The 25,037-nt window shown below is 35.4% G+C and overlaps 1 protein-coding gene across 2 annotated transcripts in view; it reads left to right on the top strand.

Annotated features, from left to right (window-relative positions):
- The window catches only part of map3k1 (mitogen-activated protein kinase kinase kinase 1, E3 ubiquitin protein ligase), a 103,556-nt gene that overhangs the window by 42,587 nt on the left and 35,932 nt on the right, over window positions 1-25,037 (top strand). Inside the window, exons 1-7 of one of the 2 annotated variants that reach the window (XM_056466398.1) lie at window positions 3,514-3,718; window positions 3,804-3,954; window positions 10,958-11,170; window positions 13,970-14,164; window positions 18,363-18,479; window positions 18,974-19,122; window positions 23,320-23,441. In XM_056466398.1, coding sequence (XP_056322373.1) covers window positions 3,811-3,954; window positions 10,958-11,170; window positions 13,970-14,164; window positions 18,363-18,479; window positions 18,974-19,122; window positions 23,320-23,441 — 940 coding nt within the window. In that variant the 5' untranslated portion in view covers window positions 3,514-3,718; window positions 3,804-3,810. Of the gene's footprint in view, window positions 1-3,513; window positions 3,719-3,803; window positions 3,955-10,957; window positions 11,171-13,969; window positions 14,165-18,362; window positions 18,480-18,973; window positions 19,123-23,319; window positions 23,442-25,037 lie in introns of those variants that run through there. The other variant, XM_056466396.1, reaches the window with a different exon arrangement.

Genomic DNA, 25,037 nt, shown 5'->3' with positions numbered 1-25,037 from the left:
ATTGTGTTCGCAGTAACCCGAGTGCTGAGAGCGCTGCGGCCCATGAGAAAGGGTGTGCACAGCTACAGGCCCGCAGTCTAGGCTTACGTGGAGTCTTGAAATGGATTCCCAGCCGCTGGCTCTTCCACATCCCACCTGCGTGGCCCACAATGCCTCTTTGTTCCTGCCCCATGGCACTGTGGGACTGCTGTTATCTGAGAGGCAGGGGTTGGCCACCACCGACTTTCTCATTCAAAGTGAAGATGGTGAATTCCTGCTATCGGGTTTCTGTGCGGCTGGCTCGGGCTCGTGAGAGCTGGTTTTGCTAGTGTGGGAGTGAGCTGCTCTGTTGTTTTTATGCACGCTTACAGTGTTGCAATTTGGGCTGTGTTAAAGACGTAAAGTGCGAGTGTGAGAAGAATTCATATTTGTGACAGTACAAGTATGTTATCTGTATGAAATATGGTGAAATGTACAGTTGAAGTCAGAATTATTAGCCCCCCTTTGGATTTTTTTTCTTTTTTTAAATATTTCCCAAATGATGTTTAACAGAGCAAGGAAACTTTCACAGTATGTCTGATAATATTTTTTCTTCTGGACTAAGTCTTATTTGTTTTATTTCGGCTAGAATAAAAGCAGTTTTTAATTTTTTAAAACCCATTTTAAGGTCAAAATTATTAGCCCCTTTAAACTCTATATTTTTTCGATAGTCTACAGAACAAACCATCATTTATTAGAAATGAGTTGTTAAAACTATTATGTTTAGAAATGTGTTGAAAAAAATCTTCTCTCCGTTAAACAGAAATTAGGGAAAAAATAATTCAGGGGGCTAATAATTTTGACTTCAACTGTATCGTATGGACAAAAGAAGTCTATTGTTTCATATTATGACAGACTATCATGTATTTGGTGGCGTCACAAAATATGTTGTTTACGTAAGACTTTTCATAATTTGTGAGCGCAGTATTGCACACCATTACGGGGATTCAGACATAAACATAATTAACAGCTTTGTTTTAAAAATAGTTTTTAAAAAATAGTTTTTCTATTTTATTAATGTTAATTTAACATGTTTAAATGTGAACTAACATTTGCCCTAAAGATCTAAATAAAGCGAGAAATATAATCACATATCAATGAGTAAGCTTTTTGAGTTTATATTTAAAATCATGCATTACATGTGGTCTGGTTAGCACTGTTGTTTCAGAGCAAGAAGGTTGCTGGTTCGAGTCCTGGCTGGGCCAGTTGGAGTTTCTGTTTGGAGTTTGTTTTTCCTGTGTTTCCCCCACAGTCCAAAGACATGCGCTATAGGTTAATTGGGTAAACTTTGTGTGTGTGTGTGTGTGTGTGTGTTTGAATGCAAGATTATATGCATAAAAACATTTGCCCTAAGATTATATGCATCCGCTGCATAAAACATATGCTGGAATAGTTGGCGGTTCATTCTACTGTGGCCACCTCTGATGAATAATGAACTAAGCCGAAGGAAAATGAATGAATGATTGAATTTATAGCAATGGTACTATATCAACTGGTAAAAAATTTTGTGTTTTTAAGTGAATAAAATAAATGTTAAAAGCACAGACAATATTCATTCATTCATTCATTCATTCATTTTCATTCGATTTGCTGGGGCCGTGTCGTGGGGGCAGCAGTCTTAGGAGAGAACCCCAGACATCGCTCTCCCCAGACACTTCCTCCAGCTCCTCCGGGGGATGCCGAGGCGTTTCCAGGCCAACTGAGAGACAGTCTTTCCAGCATGTCCTGGGTCTTTCCAGAGGCCACCTCCTTACATACCTGGAACACCTCCCTAGGTAGGCGTCTAGGAGGCATACAAAAAAGAATGCCCGAGCCACCTCAGCTGACTTCTCTCCATGTGGAGGAACAGCGGCTCTACTCCGAGCTCCTCCCGGGTGTCAGCTACTTGCCTTATCCATAAGGGTGTACCATGCGAAGGAAACTTATTTTGACCGCTTGTATCCAAGATCTTGTCCTTTCGGTCATAACCCAAATAAATCAATCAAAAATATAAGAAGTAAATAGAGAATAAAAATAAACAAATTGACAAATATATGTACAGGTATTTTGATATATTTAATATTGTATGTACAACCATATTATGTGCAAATTTGTGAGGATAAAATTTATGAAGCAAAAGATGCATTACGCAAACCAGGGTTTTGCTATTTTGGAAAAATTATTTAACTGGAGATGTGAATTTTCATGCAGTTTTTATATTGTGGTGTATTTTTTTTTTTGTTATTGCTGACAAAAAACTTCCAAAATTGTAGAAACGGAATGTTTGATAACAAGGTGTTAAAATGCTAGTAAACAGCTGAAGCCTGTTAGCTCTGTGCTAAAATCACTAGAAACATGATTTACTTTTATTAATCACCCTAAAGTGCTTATATATTTACTGTCCTTTTAATGAAAATGTAAAAAATTTTTGTAAAGGATGACATATACAATTATTATCCATTCTGAATTATTAGCCCCACTGTTTATTTTTTCCCCAATTTCTGTTTAACGGAGAGAAGATTTTTTTCAACACATTTCTAAACATAATAGTTTTAATAACTCATTTCTAATAACTGATTTATTTTATCTTTGTCATGATGACAGTAAATAATATTTTACTAGATATTTTTCAAGATACTTCTATACAGCTTAGTGACATTTAAAGGCTTAACTAGGTTAATTAGGTATGTTAGGGTAATTAGACAAGTTATTGTATAACGATGGTTTGTTCTGTAGACTATCGAAAAAAATTAGCTTAAAGGGGCTAATAATTTTGACCTTAAAATGTTTTTTAAAGAATTAAAAACTGCTTTTATTCTAGCCGAAATAAAACAAATAAGACTTAGTCCAGAAGAAAAAATATTATCAGACATACTGTAAAAATTTCCTTGCTCTGTTAAACATAATTTGGGAAATATTTAAAAAAGAAAAAAAAACAGACTTCAACTGTATGTAATGAAGTTAAGTAAAATTGCCCTTTAAATAGGCAAAAATTGTATTGGAAAGCAGTTTAATTTACGTAATTTATTTTGTGTGTGATAATTAACTTTTAAACAATCTATGCAATTTTCCAACAACAAAACTGTCCAATTGAAGATGTTAAGTAGTGACTAGTATTTTTTTAGAAAACCACTAGCCAAAAAAAGTATCTTTATTGTTTTGATTGTGTTTGAAAAAACCCTGTGGTGTTTAAAGAGTTAGTAAGTTGTTATTACCGGCATTTTTACAGCATTGCTTGTGCAGATTTAGCCATTTTTACTGTCATGCTTGGTGGTCGTTTATATTAACAATCAGCTGGTCAGCAGATAGCGGTTCTGCTAAATAGTAGCTGTTGTTTCAGTTTGCTGAGACGTCAGTGCACTTCCTCATTCGATTTGACTGGGGGAGCACAGGAAGTCTGGCTTTCCTGTCCCTGGGTTGTTATTGTTATGCAGCCCTCGCTGGGTCGTATTGAGGAACCAAAAGAGCTGAAGGGACTGGAGTGTGATCCTGCTGCTCATTGAAGACACAGACGCTCCACATCCTGCAGGCTTCCTCCACTCTATTTATTTATTTTGTCTCTCTGCTGGGTGGTGGTTCGGGGGATTTTTCACCATTCACTTTAATGACAGTTAATGAGACCATCAGTTATGATTTTAATCTTGTGTGAATTGAAACTTGATGGATTAGTTGGGAAGTTGCTCTGGAAAGAGCTTATTTCTTAATGCAGCGGTTTGTCAAAGTAATATGTTGTTAATTATTTTTTAAGCCATTTGTCTGTGCATGTAAGCATTGCAACAATATGAACTCTGTTTTTCATTCTGCAGCCGGGACATGGAGAACAAGGAGACTCTGCGCGGGCTGCAGAAGATGGAGGACCGGCCTGAGGAACGACTGATCCGAGAGAAGCTCAAGGCCACCTGTATGCCCACCTGGAAGAGCGAGTGGCTGGAGAGGCGGAGCAGGAGAGGACCAATGGTAGGACACCTTGAAAACGCTGGCCATTTTTTGAATTCTATATTTTCATTTAGCTTTTTCCGAAGTTAACGATACAGAACAACATCAAAACTAAGCAACAAAGAAATTAAAATAAACATACACTCAGTATATTAAAATAAATAAATAGAATAATGATAATTAATAAAGAAATGGGGAGGAGATACTGTATAAACCACTGGGGGAAAACTATTTTGTTGAATCAAATCATGTGGTTGCTTCTAGTTACTCTTTTAACAGATGTATTTAAATCTTGGTGTGCAGTCTGTGTCACTTTTTGCTCACACTTATCATCAGCGTTTATATAGGCGGTCATACCCAATAGATTTTTACATAGCGATGAGCTGACTAAACATTTCAAAATCACGATATTAGGCGGCACTTAAAGGGATAGTTCCCTCAGAAAAGAACATTCTGTCATCGTTTTCTTCAACTTCTGAATGTTGGAGTTTCTTTCCTCTGTTGAACAATTAAGAAGATATTTTAAAGAAAGCTGGAAACCTGTGACCAATGACTTGCATCGTATGTGTTTTTCCCACTATGGAAGTCAATGGTTACAGGTTTTCAGCTTTCTTCAAGATATCTTTACTCGTATAGGATTGGAAACAATTGAGGTTGAGAAAATGAAGTATTTTTTCAGTTGTGGATGAATTATCCCTTTAATGCAAAACAGAAATACCCTGCTACTTAAGGAGGCGCTACACAACTTTACGTTTCTGACGCTCACTTGTTGGTCAACCTCGCAACTTTTTCTTTTTTATGTATGAAGTAATCTTTTGAACTTCTGTTTAGTTAAAAAAAAAAACAAGCCCCAAAAGAAAATGAAAGTCAGCATAAAACTGAAGTTAAGATTGTGCGTGATTTCACCCTTTGGGAACTTATTGGATTGCTGGATGAATGGATGAAGGCAGAGCACACACTGATAGCTCTACCACAAAGGCACTTCATGTGACCAGAAGTAAAGAAAAGTTGTTTCGAGGGGGGAGGGAAGGTTGTGGTAGTCGATAAAAGATTCTGATGCAAATGAATTTTTACAAAATAATGAAGTGCACATTATTTATAACAAGCACTACTATATAAAAATAAGAAGAGTACATTTTAAATTAATTCCGACATTAAGTGAAATTAAATTCACCGTCAAGTCCTATTTCATCTTCAATTCCTATACGCTGTTTTGTCGTTCACATATCGTTCACACGTCGTTCACATATCATATGAGAAGCATTTCTCATGAAACAAATGCTTAATACACATAAACACTTGTGTATTAATGTTCATTACTAACCTTTCTATGAACATGATTGAATTTTTTTAATGCAGATCAATGATGCGAAATAGCCTACTGTAAAGTCTGCGATTATATAAAATAAATAAATGAAACGTATATGAACACATACAGACCCTTACAGTCTCCGATATATTATCAATTACAAAAAAACTACACACAGCATACATTTAGCCCTTATTTAAGTTCAAAAACAACACAAAATATAGTCCACAGTCAGAGCAAACCTCTCGTCTGTATCTTTAATCTTTGCCAGCACATGTAACCTCTGTTAGAAAGTAATTCCATCATTCTGTGTTCATAATAGTCCAAAAGGCGATGATGATAGTTAAACGTAGCAGTTTATTAATGTTTGCTGAAAAAAATAATTTATTCCTTTGTTTTTTCCGGCTTCTCCTTTGTTTTTCGCGCGTCAGTCTCGCGTTTGTTTGTTTCTGACAGGATCAGATGTCAGAAGCACTTCAATAATCACACGCACGTTCTTATCATCAGCTCAAGAAGTCTGTTATTTTAAATTTACATGTGCAGCGAGTGCAAGCAAGAAAGCAAAACCGCTCTCGCTTTAGGTGGCCTTGAAAAAAAACTATGGGGCATAGGGTAGAATCTGCTCTCCTTCTTGGCTTTGTGGCTGTTCATCAAGACGACGACAAGGTTAGTTTGAGCTCGGGTCGACCATGGCTCGTTATTATATGTATATACTATTACGGTGTAATGTCTCGGCTGTGAATTTAAAACATGGCAGTTCCTTTGTTTTCATTCTGGCTTGTTGCATGAGCGAGTGATGTATCTTTGTAAACCAATAACGTTCAGCTGCGCGTTAAGCTCCGCCTTTTTGTACTCTTTTGCTGGGATAGGTATTTTTTGTAAAGAGCACCCAAAAAGTGGTGCGTGCTCACATTGCACTAGCTATGTGTCCATTGACCTATTTTTTGCGCATTTAGGATATGCGCATTGAAAATATTTGATGGAAATGCCAAGATGTGCATACATTTTTAAATTGTGCATAAAGCAAATGCGCATAACTGAGTAGGATAAACTTTTTATTCAATAAAAGAAATGCACATAAACTACGATGGAAACGCTTTTACCAAACAAATTCCGCATCTCTCGCCTTCAAACGCCACGAGCCGTTCATTACGTATAGGCATTTTTCTTCTGAGGTGCAAGTAGTTTAATAAAGAAAACATCGACGCAGCTTCTCCTACCGCGGCAAATTCCATTTTTACGTTCGATATTTGGCGCCAGTTAATCAGGAAATAGAAACATTTCTTTATTCACATGTTTTATATGCAATATTCCAGTTTTGCGCATACATTTAATTTGCATCTGTGGATAGAGACATAGCTACTGTTTGTTTAGTCATGAGCAAAACCGTGCATAGAACTTAAGGTCAACCAACAGGCCTGCATAATATATTGAAAAACATTTCGCAGTCTTTGCAGTTATCACACAAGTGTTTTAAGGGTTTACTTTTTTATAGCTATTAAAATTATAAAAGTTAATAAAATTATGCTCTTTATTTGCCTTTTCATAATAATTGCAGTCGATCAAAATAGTGGTATTATGGGCTATGATTGAGCAATAATTTTTGATAATAGCAACCCAGAATATAATGGCGTAGGATTTACTTTGAAACCATTTACGATCAGAAATTGGTTGTGAATTTTCAAAAAATTACCAATAAAAGGCAAGCAACACACTGAGTTTTTTTTTTTTATTCGAAAACTAAAAGTTCTTAAGAGTTTAAAATAACTTATTTACAGATGTTTTTCAGTGTTTTATATTCTTGTGTATATTTCAGATTAGGACTGCACGATATTGGAAAAATTTAACGTTGCAATATTTTTTTATTTTGTGATATATATTGCAATATGAATAAAATTTCACCAGATGGCTTAATCTCTATTTGGAAAATAATTTATAGTGTTAGATTGATTGGTATGATTCTGCAGTGGAAGTGCATCTCCATAAAATCTAACAAACAATCTATAAACTTTTTTGGGTCCCCTGACACATTTTCGCTGTAGTCTGTGCTTTTTGCAGTGCATTTCTGTATTTGCATGTGTTTTATTTTCATGCAAGTGTTAGTCAGAGACTGATGAATTAATGTTAATTATTTGCATCTTCATAAAATCTAATAAACAATCTTTTAAATTTTAGGGGTTCCCTAACACATTTTCTTTGTGGTCTGTGCTATTTGCAAAGCATTTCTATATTTGGATATATTATGATTATTTTCACGCATACAAACCTAGAAATACAATCAAGAAAAAGATACAATTAAAATAAAATGTTTATTACTTCCAGAGTCTAACAGTATTTAAGTACAGTAACTGAATGATAAAAATAATTCAATAAAATTTATTGTAGTTAAGGTCACAAATGGTACAATTTCCAACACCTGAATGCTTTTAAAGTCATAATAAAACTCCAGGAATTAAAAAAACGCATGCAAATGATAAATTATAATACAAACTAAACATTGCGCATATCCTGAAATGTGACTATTGCGAATGATTTCAGAGCAGTCCTATTTCAGAATAACTGTGTTTTGCAATTCCCAACCCTCTGCACTTAATTTTCTCATTTAACGTCTTTTGTATTCAGTTAAACCACATTGGCATGCTTCTTACATTTTATTCAAATGCTATTATTACTGATTCTGTAAAGTCATTTACTACTGTAAATGACATTTTTTTACATGACTACTTTTAATAAGTAAGTCTGAATTAGTTAACCATTGTTAACTATCATTAATGGTTAAAGGTAGTTCATCCGAAAAGGAAAATTTCCCCAACATTTACTCAGACTTAAATGTTTCTAAACTTCCTCTGTTGAACACAAAACAAGATATTCTGAGGAATGTTGTTCAAAAATTAGCCATTGACTTCCATAGTACGAACCAAAAAGTCAATGGCTGCTGCTTTCTGACATTCTTCAAAATCTTTTCCTTTGTGTTTAACAGAAAAAATAACCTCAAACAGGTTTGGAACAAGTAGAGGAGAAATAAATGATGACAGAATTTTCTTTTTTGGGTGCACTATCCCTTTAAATCATTGGATCAGATGCCCAGTTACCAAAAATAGCTGAGAATGGTCGAAGTAAGAAACCGGAACTGTGAGGTTTTGAAGTGGAAAGCCTCCTCCTGAGTGCAGCCGGCATGCCTTATATAACCATCAGAACAATCGACCATGCGGACAGACTTTCACACTGAGCGCTTCACTGCGGCTACACACTCAACTAATAATTTGCAGTCGTACAAAACATTAACAAGACTTTCAGAAGCTTTCAAATAACATCATTATCATTAGGGCTGCGCAATATATTGTTTCAGCAACGATATCACAATGTCTGCAATAATCACCTCGCAGAATCTGCAGTATTGAGTCTGAGTTATAAGTAGCCACGAAATGCGTTACTTTTAGAGTCATTACATAGTTGAACCATAATAGAGAGAACATTTATCATTTGCATATATTTTAAGGCCTGTGACCATATGCATTTCAAGTGAATTTAAAACATCCAGGCATAATAAATTGCCATTTAAAGGTGTATAATGTGTATTATGACATTAAATCAAAGATTGTATTTATTTATTTGATGAAGACTATACAGTGTTGTTTTATTTTGCACTGCATAAAATAATGTTCTTACTTTCCTACCTACTTAATTGTTGTCTTGTTTCTAGTCCAAATATCTAACGATTATTTTACTTATACTTATAAAAAAATTAATTCAATTTTGACCTAGGAATTTTATTACAGAGCAATATTTTTTTGTATTGTCTAGTAAATTCTTCTTGATTTAAGAATTTGTATAGATATTGGGACTAGAAACAGTGTGATTATTTAATTTCTCTACCTGAGTACTGTTAGACTTCCCCAAAAAAAGTGAAATAGAGCTATTCAAGCCATCTGGAGGAATTTGATATCAGAGTTTTCTAATATTGTGCAGCTATAATCATCATCCATGTGTTGAGTGATATTATTCATCTCTGTTGTACAAAATAAAACCAGCAAATGAAAGCAGAGGAAATGGGATGATTTTTGCTGATGTTTTATATACATCGTTTCAGCATCAATACCGCAATGTCCGCAATAATCACCTCGCAGAATCTGCAATGTTGAGTCTGAGTTTAAGTAGCCACTAAATAAGTTATTTTTAGAGTCACTACTAAGTTGAACCGTAAGAGAGTGAAAGTTTATTGTTTGCATGTGTTTTAAGGCCTGTGACTGTACACATTTCAAGTGAGTTTAAAACATCCAGGCACAATAAATTGACATTTGGAGGTGTAACAAAGATTGTATTTAATTATTTATGCGATGAAGACTATAAAGTGTTGTTTTACATTTGCACTTCAAAAAAATTACATAATTTTTTCCTTACTTTTGTACCCACTTAAATTGGTTGTTTTGTTTCTAGTCCAAAGATTATTTTACTTACTTCAGTGCTTGCTTTAACCCATAACGTTTTCTGTGTTTTAGCTAGCAGAATGATTTTTGGTGACATCTTATTTTGATACACATTCTGAGAAAATGCTTTGAATTTTTAGTAAAAAACACTCTCTGTAAATTTACTACCCTTTCGGGATGAAAACATCCACCGAATTAAACTGCTGTAAAAATGCATTATATAGTTTTTTTTTTCATTTTTCTTGCATTAATCCGTTAATCAACCTCCTGATCAAAACTACTAAATTGTTTAGAAATTACAAGATTTTAATTATTGATTTGTCAAATTCATAAATTAAGACACTGAATGGTTAAAAAAACACAAAATGATGCATTTTCAATATAATAAGTAATTGTGGACTGTTTTTTTTCTTTTCTTTTATCACAGTCGTGGACATGTGAAAACATTTAACTTTGCATTGTTTTTGATGAATTTTCTTTTTTTTTTCTCCCTAATTTACTGTTGGTGGCTGTTCTTGCTCAATTGACTTCCATTACAAACAGGGCTTGACATTAACACCCGCCAAATGCAGGTAGATTTCAGCAGAGGAGACAGTCGGACAGATACTCCCACTAGCCACTTTGGCTGGTTGAAAATAATTTTCCCGAATAATAATTCTTAAAAGCAGGGTTCGACCATAAGGATGGTCCAATATGCATGCAAAGGCGATCTTAGAATTGAGAAGCAACATGATTGAGAAGCAAAAAGAATTGCTTTCACGCGAGCAATAGAAAGCAGAATGAGAGGATAATCACTCACGCTAACAGCTGAGGTGATGCGCACGACTGTTTAAAATGCGTGCACGCTCCTGTTTCCTTGCGTGAAGCAACTGTGTCTAGAAACGCAACTGATGTGATTGGTTCTCTTTCAAATAGACTTGACAAAAAGTGATGCTCATGCACCAACAGTCTTGCTGCTTTCAAGAGCTCCAGATTTTTGTAACTTTTTACTTTTTGTAAGCAGCACCGGTTGCTTTCGCTTAAACTATTCTTTGAACAGATTATTTATGGGTCTAATGTTAACTGTGTGTGATCATCCTTTCATTTTCACAAGGAATGTTTTTTTTTTCCTGCTTCTACGTTAATATGGTTTAATTATTATTTTTTACAATAACATTGCTTTAAAAGGAAATTAACTCCCCATTTATGTGTGGTTAACTGGTGATCTGGGACTGAATGGGACTGCTGTACAGAATGAAAGCAGAGGAAACAGGGAGATTTTTGCTGATGTTTTCTGGTGTGGTCTCAGGTTGTGAAGCCCATTCCTCTGAGAGCCGACGGCACTGAAGCCGGAAGTGACAGTCACAACTCGTCTTCATCCCAGAGCCGAGGTCATCGCAGCCCGTCTCCCGGACCTTCCTCTTTCTCAGCCGGTTCCTCCTCCTCCTCATCGTCCTCCACAAAGACTGCTGGGAAGCCGGATTCTCCTGGTCTACGCAGACGGAGAGCATCACCAGTGCCTGTGAGGCTTTGTTTTTATTCTTGTTGTGTTCACATTTTTTTGTTTGTTTTTGTGGTCACATGACTGACACTTACACAAAACATCAATAGGACTGTTCAACAGAACCAACAAAATTCTATTTTTTTTTTAAGCCATAAATGTTTAGATCACCTCTAGGTAATGAGAAAAACAAGATCCATTTACAGCTCTTGCAAAAGCATTTTAGTCCCGTTATAAAACCTTTAAAGGGATAGTTCACTCAAATGGGAATTTCATCATTTACTTGTACTCAAGTGCTTCTTAACTTTTTAGGAATTTCTTTCTTCTGTCGGAACACAATACAAGATGAAGAATGCTAGAAATAATTAGCCTTCGACTTTAGGGATGCACCAAAATGAAAATTCTTGGCTGAAACCAAAAACTGAAAAAAGAGGCCGAAGACCGAAACACAAAAATAAATGATGCAAATTATTAGTACCATTGCATTTGCATGACTGTGACTAACCTTACTAAAATCAATGCAGTGCATTTGCATAAATTAATATTACAGCTTCAAAGAATAATTCAATTACAAATTATAAAAATATTTATTTAGCAATTAAAACAATGGGGTTTTAAATATTTGTTTGGGCCCAAACTACAAAACCAAATATTAAACTATTTTAGTATCAGTTTTGCTTAAGTTGCACAGTAGTTTGATTATGTATAAATATCATTATAACTATAAATATTATTATAACCATTGGCCTACATTCAGTTAAATTTATCTTTGCTTTACAATGTAGATTGTGTCAAAGCAGCTTTACATAGAAGAATATAGTGAATAGAAACAGTGTCAGTTCAGTTTTCAGAGTTTAAGATCAGTTCAGTTTAGTGTGGTTTAATATTCACTGCTGAGAGTCCAAACACTGAAGAGCAAATCCATTGATGTGCAGCTCCACAAGTCCCAAACCAAGCAAGCCAGTGGCGATAGCGGCGAGGAAAAAACTTCACCAATTGGCGAAAGTGAAAGATTAAATACTTTGAGAGAAACCAGGCTCAGTTGGGCACGACCATTTCTCCTATGGCCAAATGGTCATTCATGCATCATATCGCTATGTGATGCATTGAGTGTATGCTTTATTAAAAAAGATAGTTCTTTAATCTAGTTTTGAACTGCGAGAGTGTGTCTGAGCCTCAGACATTATCAGGAAGACTATTCCAGAGTTTAGGAGCCATAAATGAGAAGGCTCGACCTCCTTTACTCGACTTTGCTATTCTGGGTACTACCAGAAGCCCTGAGCTTTGAGACCTTAAAGAGCGAGTTGGATTGTAGCGAGACAGGAGGTTGGTTAGATAAACGGGAGCTAAATTATTGAAAGCTTTATAGGTAAGAAGTAATATTTTATAATCAATACAAAACTTAACAGGCAGCCAGTGTAAGGAGGATAAAATTTCGGTGATATGGTCATATTTTTCAGCGAACAGAGCATTGTAGTACAGGGCATTACAGTAATCTAGCCTAGAAGTCATAAAATCATGCTGACGATCAAAAACAAAATGAAGTGATATCACAGGCGATTGTCTTTTGAGTGCACCTGAAAAGACATGAATGACACTACTTCTAGAGCTTGAGGAGAATACAGTTCTGTATGATCTATATAATTAGTAAAATAAAGAGTTGCAGGTCAACTCTGAAGTTGCAGTCTCGCCGTGGGTTCTCTGCATCCATTGTGATCTGGATCATTTTGCATGCGCAATCAAGTAATGATCTTTATAACATGGATCAAGTACAGTCACGATGAAGTGCAAAGGATTCGAATAGATGGAATACACACACAGCAGACCTGCTGCTTGCAGGCCACCTGTTTGTGACATCACAACATACTGTTTCACTTGTGTTTCGGTGAAAAAAAATCTTTTGGTTGCCAAATATTTGGTGCATCCTAATTGACATCCTTAGTACAAAAAGAAAATAATTATTTTGTGTTCTACAGAAGTAAGAAACAAGAATAAAAGTCTTTGCACACAGAAGTTTGAAATTTTCGTACGCATTTTTTTTAATATTGAAATCTGAAAAATTCGTCACACACAAACCATGTACACTGATTCCGATACGTATTACTTAATCAGTTGCAAAATAATTCACAAAACAAAATGCATACTTGGAGTAGTGAAGATGATTTTGTAGTCTTCTCCCTGCTTAACAAGGGAAAGAGAGGAATATTGGATCGTCCCATCCTTAGATTGTAGAGAGAGGATGGAGAGTTCCACCTCCTTATCATTGAGCTGCCGGATAATCCAAACTGATTCAAAGTTTACTTCAGGATGTCTGTGGCTCAGTTTAATACTTTGCTAGCGATACTGGAACCACAAATTAACTGAACAAATTGATCCTGAACAGAGACTGGCAGATTATCTAAGGTATGGAGACACAGAAAAACAAATGCAAAGTGATTCTTGGACGCCATTTTGGATTTTGCCTTTTGCTTGTATAGTGGTCCTGAATTGTCAAAGCACCTCTTTTCGAATGTGAAAACCAGAAAACAATTTAACCCAATTCCAAAAATTTTTTGACGGACAAATTTTGGAGGCAGCGTGTCAATACGACTGACACAACGTGAGGTTGAATTAATTGTTTAACGTGCAAAAATTTCAGTGTGCATTAACCTTCAGAATCTGAAAAAAGGATAAGAATCCCAAATCGAGTTAATATTTGCTTCTATAATACTAATTAGCAAAATATATTAATTTTACGTAGCATTGGTTAAGACCTCAGATAAGAAATGTTCTGTATTTTGCCCATGATCTGTTTGTCATGGAGCTGATGTGTTTTGGCAGAGTGGACGGGTGACCCCTCCTCGAAGAGCTCCCTCTCCTGATGGCTTTTCTCCATACAGTCCAGAGGAGACCAACCGCAGGGTCAACAAGGTCATGAGGGCCCGCCTGTACCTGCTCCAGCAAATAGGACCCAACTCATTCTTGATTGGCGGAGACAGTCCTGACAACAAGTTCAGGGTGTTCATTGGTCCACAGGTATGCCATATCTCTGTGCCAGAGGTTTATAAATAATGACAAATGTTTGAGAGATGAGGTGGTGACCGTACAGATTATTTTTACTGTACTGTACTTTATTCTGCACTCTATCAGTGTTTGTTTTGAGAAAGTTTTACTTTTTAAGTTCACTGCATTCCAGAATCTAAGATCATACTTTTCTCTACACTCAATTCCATTAAAACTTTTCATTCCTCATTAGTTTAGTTTAAACTTTATTGGCCGTTCTGCTAGGAAGGAAATTAGTCTTTAACACTGGATTTAAGACAACAATTGCATACATACAACAATCACACAATAGCAACACTCATCAAGACAACAACATAAGTTAAAAATTTAAAAAACAAATTAGCCCCACACTGTACATATTACTGCACATCATTCTTGACAGCCACCTCATTCATTTGAGCCAGAGGAAGTAAAATAGATGCCATAGGGCTGATTTTTTTCAGTTTACATGCACATTTTTTCATAATTTTTTAACAAATGTTTTTAAATCCGCAACTTGCAAACTCAAAATGCACCAATAATGTTTTCTGGGCTTGCATGCCTGTAGTAAATGGCCTGAAAAGTATGTTATTAATGCAGAAGTTTAGATTTATTAGTGTATATGGAATTCACATTTCATGCATGACTATTGGTTGAACTAGGGCCCAATTCTATTTTTGTACCCCTACCCCTAAACTGAGTGTGAAGGGGAAGGGCTTCAAAATTTACCCCTAAGAAATGAGACAGCACTACAGCACCTACACATGTCACCACTGCTGTAGTTATTCCAGTTGCGTTATTTTTTGGTATTTATCTTCAGGAAATCACTGAAGGCATATATTATGTTATCATAATGATCTAATGTGGCAATAAGATCGTAACTATACTGCACATTTTCACAGTGGCCATAATCATCTATGTAAACACATCAAAAACAACATTAACATTATAGTAGACACTGTAAAAAGCCCATTCTCAGGCACTATTCTTTTCTGACAAGGGATTCGAGTGTCATCGAGTGTCAGAATGTTGTGGGACTGCTGTACAGGAGTTATTATTATGGATTATAGATGGCGAAATTTCGTTTTTTGTTTTTTTTAAAGCATAACAGTAAAACACGAGCGCCGTTATGAATGTATTAAAACATTTGCTTGTTTGATGTAATAATGACAAAAAATTTGAATTTATGGTTCTCCTTACATTCGTGTGCAGCTATCCTGCCATTGTGGCAGGTGTATTCTGGGAAATTTTCTTACCCCAGGGTTTCGAGTGTGGTCCTGAAAAAATCTCTGTTCAAAGGGCTGTCTACCCCTTCCCCTTAGCCCTACGTCTTCAAGCTAAAGAGAATTGGGACACCCCTACCCCTTCATGTAAACACACAAGAAACGAGGGGTAGGGAAGGGCTAAGGGGTAGAATTGGGATTGGGCTTAAATCTGCTGTAAAGTGCAAGCCTTTTAAACCAGCTGTAGGAAAATGGAAATCTCCATATTTATGTATTACTGTCTGAACAGGGTAGGGTGTATTTAAACAATGTTAAAATAATGCAAACGAATGGACTTTTGTTGCTGTTTCAGTTTTAAGAGATTTAAAACTACTTTTTGTGAAATATTCTTGAATTTTTTACTTGATGTAAAAAGTATCAGAGGATAAATGTCAAATTTAATATTTTAAACAATACAATTTCGTTTCTTACGATCAGTATTTAGTATATATGCCAAAAGAATTGTCATGTAAAAATCAGTGACTGATTAGGTAGCATTAGTCTTGGTAGAAATAAAAAAACAAAAGAGAGCAAATGTGGTAAACAGCTTGGTGCTTTAAAAGAATGCAGTAAAAAAATCATTAGTCTGGCCTGTAATTCTGACTGGAAAGTTAAAATAACCTTGAAGAACTGATATAAGCTGAAAAAAGCCCTCCCTTCCTTGTCACACTCTGCAGCGACCTGTGTTTCTGTAAGACTGTCTGATAGGGTTGTCGTTATACCTCTAATTCATCTTGCGATACTATACCAGCTGAAGCATCACAATACCAAGTAGTATTGCAATTAGAGCCGCATGATTCTGGCTAAAATGAGAAATGTTTTTTTTTTTTTTTTTTTTTTTTGCTTAAAATAAAGATCACGATTCTGTAGATGTAAAATAAAGGATAATATAATATGAGTCGGCAATTATTATTGTTTTTTTCTCACACATATGGTAAAACAACAATTATAGTATTGTAGGTCTACTGGTTTCTATAAATAATTCTATTCTACTTATAATAATTCTGATGTTGAATTATGTTTGGGAAATAGGCCTATGCTTGCAATCTGTCATTGACAACATTATTAGACCATTTAATTCACTGGTAAAATCAACATTAATTGGCTAGAGTAGTTATACTGACACTGTAAACATTTATTTTCATGCACAACTCTCTGTGTTCGCTATGAAAGAAAAACATATCAAATGCTTGTCGCAACCATAGCTCTGTAATATGATGTGATTATTTAAATCATGTGCACGCTTTCGGTTTCATTTTCACTGCTAAGTGCTGTTCATACTTCGCGCGTGGCTCTTAAACGATCACTCTGTGCCACAAACTGAATATTATTTCACTATATTCTGTTCACTAAAGTAGACACACGCGCGTCTATCATTAAGTAGTTTGCGCCCCCACCCTCTCTGTGATAACAGCTCAAGGTCAGCAGCTCACGTCACGTGTGATTTCCTGGCTGCGAATACATCATTAAATGAAGACAAAAATGACATTTTTAGGTGAATTATACCTTATAAATACAGTATGTGACTCTTTCAACATCATTTGGAGCTGTCCATGTCGCTGAGCAATGTACTTGAAACGAAGAAAAGACTCGTGCAGCCGCCTTTGCTTCTCTCCTGAACTTGAAAATATGATTGGCAGAATCGTAGAAATGCTGGATTAAGATCGTTTATGGGGTTGAATCGAGATCGCGATGATTTTTTTTTTTTCGATTAATTTTTCGTGCAGCTGTAATTGCAGTACTGTAATTCAAAACTCAAATTCAAAAAAAAATTGTCAGAAATACTATATTTTATGTTATAATAAGCCTACTTAAATTTAATTCATAATTCCCTTATTATTGAAAAGTATTATTTGCATCCCACTTCACCTAAAAATGTATTCATTCTTTTTGTTTATTTTGTAGATAAGTGACCAACAAAAAATACATTAAAATAAAGATACAAAATACATCAAATGAAATTTGTCACAAAAAGAGCATTTGTCAAACAAAATTAAGTGTTAAAAAATTGTTTCAATGTTTCCTGTTGCTATTTGGGATTTTTCATCTATTGTTTTTTTCCCCCAGTCTTCTCAGGTAACAATCCAAAGTAATTCAAAATGTCACTTTGTGAGTCGTTCTTTTTAAGAGATTATCACGGTTGTTGTAGCTACTAAATCATATTGACAGGAACAGAAATTAACCAATTCAGATGTGCGTTCGAACTGAAGCATCAGAAAACGTGCAAAAGGCTACCATAAAGGATGCAAATTCTATGCAGTTTTGCTAACTTAAAGGGCTATTAAACTAAAGGAAACTAAACTAACTACAGACTATTCAAATAAAATGGTCTATTGTTATTATTTAGTGACTTTTCCACATGCAACATTATCTATTGTAGATTGACCATTAATGATGATACTACCGTTTACAAACTACAGTGGCACCGCCAGTATTTTGAAGCCATAGTATCACGATACTACCATAATACCGGTAAACGGTGCAACCCTACTGTCTGACCTTCTTGCAAGAGGACAAAATCATCTTTAAATATAATTGGACATGTTTGTCTATCATTCAGAGATTTTGAAATTGCCATGACAATTTAGTAATTTACTTTAAAAGCAATAACAATAAGTTAAAATGTTGCCAATGTTACTGGTTGAAACCTAAAGTGGCGATGAGGTCCTAATGTATGAAAAGATTCTTAAAAAAACAAAAAAGATCTTAAAAGGCATTGAATTTCACTCTGGTACCTATGATTATCTTGTCAGCAGTATTTACGGTTTGTTGAAGTGGTCGTTTTCTGCAAAACAAACTATGATATCTACTCCGAAAACAAAAGCCTGAAGGCATATTAGCGAAACCGTTTTCTTCATGTTTACTGTATGTGCAATAATGTATATAATTGTATCACTTGCAATGAAAAGCGTTCTGTTGTTTGTGATCAGACCTGCAGCTGCGGCAGAGGAACGTTCTGCATCCACGTGCTCTTCGTCATGCTCCGAGTTTTCCAGCTGGAGCCTTCAGATCCTCTACTGTGGCGGAAAACCCTCAAGAATTTTGAGGTGAGGAGAGTGTATAACCCAAACAAAGCTCCACAAGCCTCATTGTGCTCCATCTTGAACTCAGTCCATATGAACTGGAAGCTGCGACCATTTTTTTTGTTTTGTGACGCAGTTCCTAAAGAAACTGAATATTAAATGAGAAAACAGTGGGCATGGCTTGTTTTTTCTACTGCAAGATGATTGGATGTAGTAAAGTAGTCATTTCATTCACAAAGATTAGGAAATAGGTCTTAGAAGAGTTAATACAACCTAACAGACTCCTCCTCCTCACCTTTTCTATGTATGTTAGCCACACCCCAATACCTCAAAATCACGTAATCTGAGAAAACAGAATTCAATTAAAGATTACAAGGTCGCTTATTTATACTTAATGACATGCACCGATGAATTGTTCACCACAAAACTAGCAACGTGAGCTTACAAAATGGTTAGTTTTGATTTCATTTGTAATTTAAGCTCAGCATTCAGTTCACAGATGCTGTGTTTTCATTCAGGTGGAGAGCTTGTTTCAGAAGTACCACAATCGCCGCAGCTCCCGCATCAAAGCTCCCTCACGCAGCACCATCCAGAAGTTTGTGTCCCGCATGTCCAATTCTCACACCTCGTGTACTTCCAGTGCCTCACCATCCAGTACTGAAAGCAGGTTTGTGATGCGTCATTTAGATTTTGCTCTTTAAGCTGTCATATCATCAGTGTTTTCAAACAGTGGCATCGGTTACAAAATTGTTATCATAAATAATTTAGTGCGGGCCACCCAGGTATATTAACGGCCGCCCAAGTATATTTGGTCGTGACACATGAATAATACTATTATTATCATCATTTTACACTTTTTTTGTAACCGTCCAAGAAAGCCAAACATTCACAATCGATTAACAACTGGAAAATCTTCTCTCGCTTTGCATGTTTCTTACTGCTGGTTTTGTATGTGCTGCACGATCTGTCACTCACAAAGACAATCTCACGTGCTCTGCAGACCCACAGAGACGCGCCTTTTCCTCCAAAATGCATCCGACCGTAATTTCTGAATCTCATAAAATGTCTGGGATTCGGGTTTTACTTTCGCTTTCTTAAGTTGCTGTTATTTGTATACGTTTTTGCATTACCTTTTCGCAGCTGACTGCACGCGCACAACCATGAGAGAAACATTAAATAATGAATCATTTAATAAACGACTCTATATAACTTTACTATATACTCAGAGAGAACAAAATGACATCTATAATGGCTACAAAATATTTGTACACCATTAGAAATGGCTAATCAACTAATTTGTCTAATTTAAATAATCTACACTTTTTATTTTAGTAATCATTGTAATTATTAGAAATATTGTCTATTTTTATTCATTTTTTTTCTGACATTTATTTCTCATTTGCTGTATATTTTATTAATTTAATGTTAATATATTACATACTTTATAAATATCTAAAATGCTTTGCCAATACTGTAAAGGTCTTGCCAATAAGGCAACTTGAGAAAGAGAGAGCAAGCAGATTTTACCTGTCCGTGGATGCACATGGCTCGTAAATAGCATAAAAGTAAGAGAAATCATGATTTCCTTTATTTTAACAGCCTTTTTAACCCATTGAAGAAAAGGTGTGTCATTATAAATAAAAATATAGTTTAAAAAATCACACTATTTTTTTTGTTTGTCGCATGTAGTTGACCATTTTTTCTGTACTGTGGTTAAAAGGTTTGTTTCAATCCGGCTGCCACTGCAAGTATATTTCAAACCTGTCGGAAACACTGTAATTGTAGATATAAATATTTCACGAGATGATACTATAGGCTGGTTTAGCATCTGTCACTATGAGTTCCTCTTTTTTTTTTAGACATTGTTCAAGGGATAGTTTATCCTTGTATAGATTTAATTATATCCTATTTAAAAATGTATATATTATGAATGAAATATTATAAATAATAAATATTGATTAATCAATGTTACTTTTTGTGAGCTTTAGTCCATCCAAATAGTTATTTGAATGTTATTAGGGCTGGGCAATATTGCAAAAAACAATATCACTATATTATGTTTCATATCATTGGATATAGATAATTTGAATATTTTTTTGAGTGCATTTAGGAATATTAAGATTTTTTTATTTAACCACTTTATTTAAATTTATCAACATTGCTAAGACATAGTTTTAATAGTCAAAAACAAAAAATATTTAAACAAAATATTTCATCTCCTTATAATAAAATAAACATAAGTGTTAAAGAGACTCTTAAACTTTATAAATAAAATGTTACAAAGTGTGTGCAATGGTAAAGCTTAAATACTGAACAATCAAAGCAAACTTTAAGGTGTGAATAATAGTGATACAGTAAACCTCAAGAGTTTTGAAGTAAAGGAACTAACCATCATTATTCAAATACATATTGCAACATTTCAGACAGTGAGGTTAAATGACTATAATACCCCCTATGCTAAAAAATCTTTCAGATGGGGAGCTAGTGGCTGGGATGCACAAGAAAAGAAACCAAAAAGCCACTCTTAACGGCATCCTTGCTAAGTCGTGCAAGTTGCGCGCCTCTATTGAAAATTACAAACTTACACCAAGCTTACTGGCACTGCTTCCAAGGCTCAGCAGCCACATTTTTATTAAAACAATAGCACGTCATACCGAAACTAAATACCAACTACTTTTTTTTTTATCGATATTGACAATGGTGTTCGGTCAATAAATATCGATACCCAGCCCTATGTTATATAATATTTTTCTGGTAATCATCAGATGTTTATTTATTTGTTTTGTGCTCGTAAAAACAACAATTCATTTAAATTTGTGACTAAAGGTCCCGTTTCAGTCTGAAGGATATCTATTAGCCAGTGTGCTCTAAAACAGAGACAAAATTCGCATTTAGAAAATATAAGACTATATCCGAAGCTTGCAGTTTGTCACTTCTGCCCAAATTGATCAGCTCGTCACTTCATACTTAAGTTTTTCTTCAAATCTCTGACCAATCAAATGCTTCAAAACTCTTAATTTTATCCACTTGATCTCAACCGCTCTCACTGAAAGAGCTTTGAGTCATTTTTTTAAAAGGGAGGCTACTCTATGGCCCAATACCAATTCTATTTTTGTACCGCTTCTCCTTGGCCCTTGAAACAGAGTGTAAAGGGGGAGGGCTTCAAAAATTAACCGTAAGAAATGGGACACCACTGCAACACCTGCACAAGTCATCATACGTCATCGCGATCTCTTGCTTCATATGAGATCAGACGATCACGACTGCTGTAGTTATTCCAGTTGTGTTATTTTTTTGCATTTATCTTCAGGAAATCACTGAAGGCATATATTATGTTATCATAATGATCTAATGTGGGAAAAAGCTCGTAACTGTAGTGTTTATTTACACAGTGGCCATATTCATCTATGTAAACACATAAAAAACAACATTAGCGTTATACCAGACACTGTAAAAAGCTCATTCCCAGCCATTAGAAATTTCTGACAGAGGATTCGAATGTCATGGAGAATTCAGATGTGAAAGTATGTTGTGGTTATTATTATGGATTATAGATAGCGGAATTTTTTTTTCTTTTTTTTTTTTTAAAGCGGTAAAACGTGGATATGAAATTGTTTACACGGCTTGTTTGTTGTAAAAATTCATAATAATGATAAAAAATACTAATTTGTGGGTCTCCTGACTTCCGTGTGCAGCCCTGCTGCCGTTGTAGCTTTTGTACTCTGGGAAATTTTCGTACCTCTTGGTTTCGGGTGTGGTCCTAAAAAAATCTCCCTTTCGAGGGCTATCTAGCCCTTCCCCTTAGCCCTACACCTATAAAGAGAATTGGGACACCCCTACCCCTTCACATGAACGCCTATAATGAGGGGTAGGATTCAGGGGAAGGGCTAAGGGGTAGAAATGGGATTGGGCCTATGTCCTGCCCTCTTTTCATTTTTTCAGTTGAGATCACATTAATCATTGAATAAAAAATGGACGTTTCAAGTCACTTCACGGGACCTTTAATACAAGAATCTTGAAGTAAATATAAAATGATACCTCTAAATAATGGACCAAAGGTTGCAAGTGATTTTGTTGCTCTGGTTTTTATTTAATTATTTAATTGTGTAATCAAATAGTTGTGCGAGTTATTCATGTTTATTTTTATAGCACTTTTACAATGTAGCTTGTGCCAAAGCGGCTTAACATAGAAGTTCTAGTAAATTGAAACCGTGTAAGTCCAGTTTTCAGATGTGAAGATCCATCAATGCGCAACTTGACGAGTCCCAAACCAAGCAAGCCAGTGGCAAGGAACAAACTTCACCAATTGACGAAAGTGAAAAAAAAGAAAACCTTGAGAGAAACCAGGCTATATTCTCCTATATGTTATATGTACATTACAAATGGCTTCATGGTCTATTTTTACATTTTTGTAGTTCTCAGAAATCATAATTAGTGAGCTACTTTGTTTGCAAACATATACTACCACTAATAAACCTTTTGCTTTCCCATTCGCTCTAAATGGCAAATGAAAGATTCAATTCTCTTCACACTAGAGGATTTTTTTTAACTAATTGCATAGGTCATAAAAGAGAATAGTAAAAAAAGGCCCCATCACTTTTAATTATAAGAGCTGTCTAGCATAATCATTCAGTCTAAATTTGTATTTTGCTTTGACACATTACTATATTTATCTGTCTTAACAAGCTTGAATAGTCAAGTCTCTTCAGTTATATTTACTGTGTCGACGTCAGTAAGCTTTTTGACTTCTAAAATTGATGGCTTTTGTGCTACAGCTAATTCCTATTTTCTGAAGATCAAAGAAAATATTGCTCATGAGGAAAGTATTGCTTACATCTACCTCTGTGTGTCCTCATGTGCACAGTATGAAGGACGAGGAGGAGCAGATGTGTCCCATCTGTCTGCTGGACATGTTGGATGAGGAAAGTCTGACAGTGTGTGAAGAAGGCTGCCGAAACAAACTCCACCATCACTGCATGTCTATATGTAAGTGCCAGCAGAAATATCCCACAATACCTCACATCCCTTGCTTATATTTTAAACACTGACTTCTGAATCTGTGAGTGAGTATTAAGCTTTGTTTGGCCTTTTTAATTTTGGTGATCAACTCATGACTAAAACAATGCAGCAGTCAACATTTTTGTGTTTACTTGGGTTGTAGGTCTATGGATTATTTCAATAATTCATGAATCTTCTACTGTAATCGAGCAACGAATCGATTATTTGGATAAGCTTTTTTGCATTTTTTTGAAGATCTTTTGACTGAAATGCAACAGAGCAGTAAAAACTGCATAAATGCCAATACAGATACACTTGCACACATATATACATGCATACATAAAAGGATAAAAATACATACAGCTGGGAAAAAGTATTGAACGCGTCATGTTTTTTCCTGGGAATACTATTTCTAAAGGAGATGTTGACAATGGAATTAAACCAGATTTTGGTAAAAGCCCAAACAAATATGCATAAAACATAAAAATGAAACAAAACATTAGTTTTATGTATTAACAATGAAATGACACAAGGAGAAAGTACTGAACTACTAAAATGTATTTAATACTTTATATAAAAGGCTTTGTTTTGGTGATGACAGCCTTGAATTGCTCCGGTGTGATTTTTACACATTTTAACAGAGTGTAAAAATCTTGATGGTTCTGTGGGTCTCGTCTATCAAATCTGATCTTTAATTTGTGTTTTCTATTGGATTCAAGTCAGGAGATTGGCTGGGCCAGTCTACAGCTTGATTTTCTTTCTCTGAAAGCATTTGGGCCCTATCACACACCCGGTGCAATAAGGCGCAAGACGTGTTTCCACGACATGTTGCTATTTTCAGACCAACGCAACCCTAATTTTCCTGTTTTCCGCCACGTTGTTTAAATAGTCCACTTTGTGGACTCGTGGGTGTTTCGGTCTAGAAAAGAGGTGTGTTAAGGCGCATTGTTGGCGCTTTGCTATTTTGAGGAACTAAAATAGACTGTTCAATAGACCAGCCGAAAGCAGGTCTAAAGTCATTAGGTGTGTGGTAGATCGTTAAAATAGAGCCCGTTGAGAGTTTCCTTGGCTGTGTTTTGGATCATTGTCTTGCTGAAATGTCCACCCTGGTTTCATCTTCATCATCCTGGCAATGAAGATGTTGAATTGAAGCAGCGACTATTATATACACTGTGGAAGGGCAGAAGGTTGCTGAAGAACTACTGAGAGATTTCAGCTGCAGTCTGGGCTTTCACTGCCTCTCTACAGCTCCCTTTCTTCATGTGTTCAATACTTTTTACCTGTGTCATTTCATTTTATTATGCATTACTTAATATGTAAACAAATTAGTTTTATTTTCTTTGCATATGTGGATTTCTTTAGTTGTTACCAACATCCGGGAAAAATTTCAAGTCAATGGCACCTTTAGAAATATGTTTTCGGTGAAAAATGGTGACGCATTCAATACTTATTTTCCCCGCTGTATATGTATTGCAATAAACTTCATTGCATTCAGCTCAATTTCCACCTAGTGCACTATATTCTGAATTATAGAATGGAATTATTTGTTTAGATATTGCATTACAACTAATTTAATTACCGGAT

The sequence above is a fragment of the Danio aesculapii genome, chromosome 10 (genome assembly GCF_903798145.1).
Source record: "Danio aesculapii chromosome 10, fDanAes4.1, whole genome shotgun sequence".
NCBI lineage: Eukaryota > Metazoa > Chordata > Actinopteri > Cypriniformes > Danionidae > Danio > Danio aesculapii.
The sequence above is the reverse complement of the archived record's forward strand: the minus strand, read 5'-3'. Positions and strand labels throughout refer to the sequence as shown.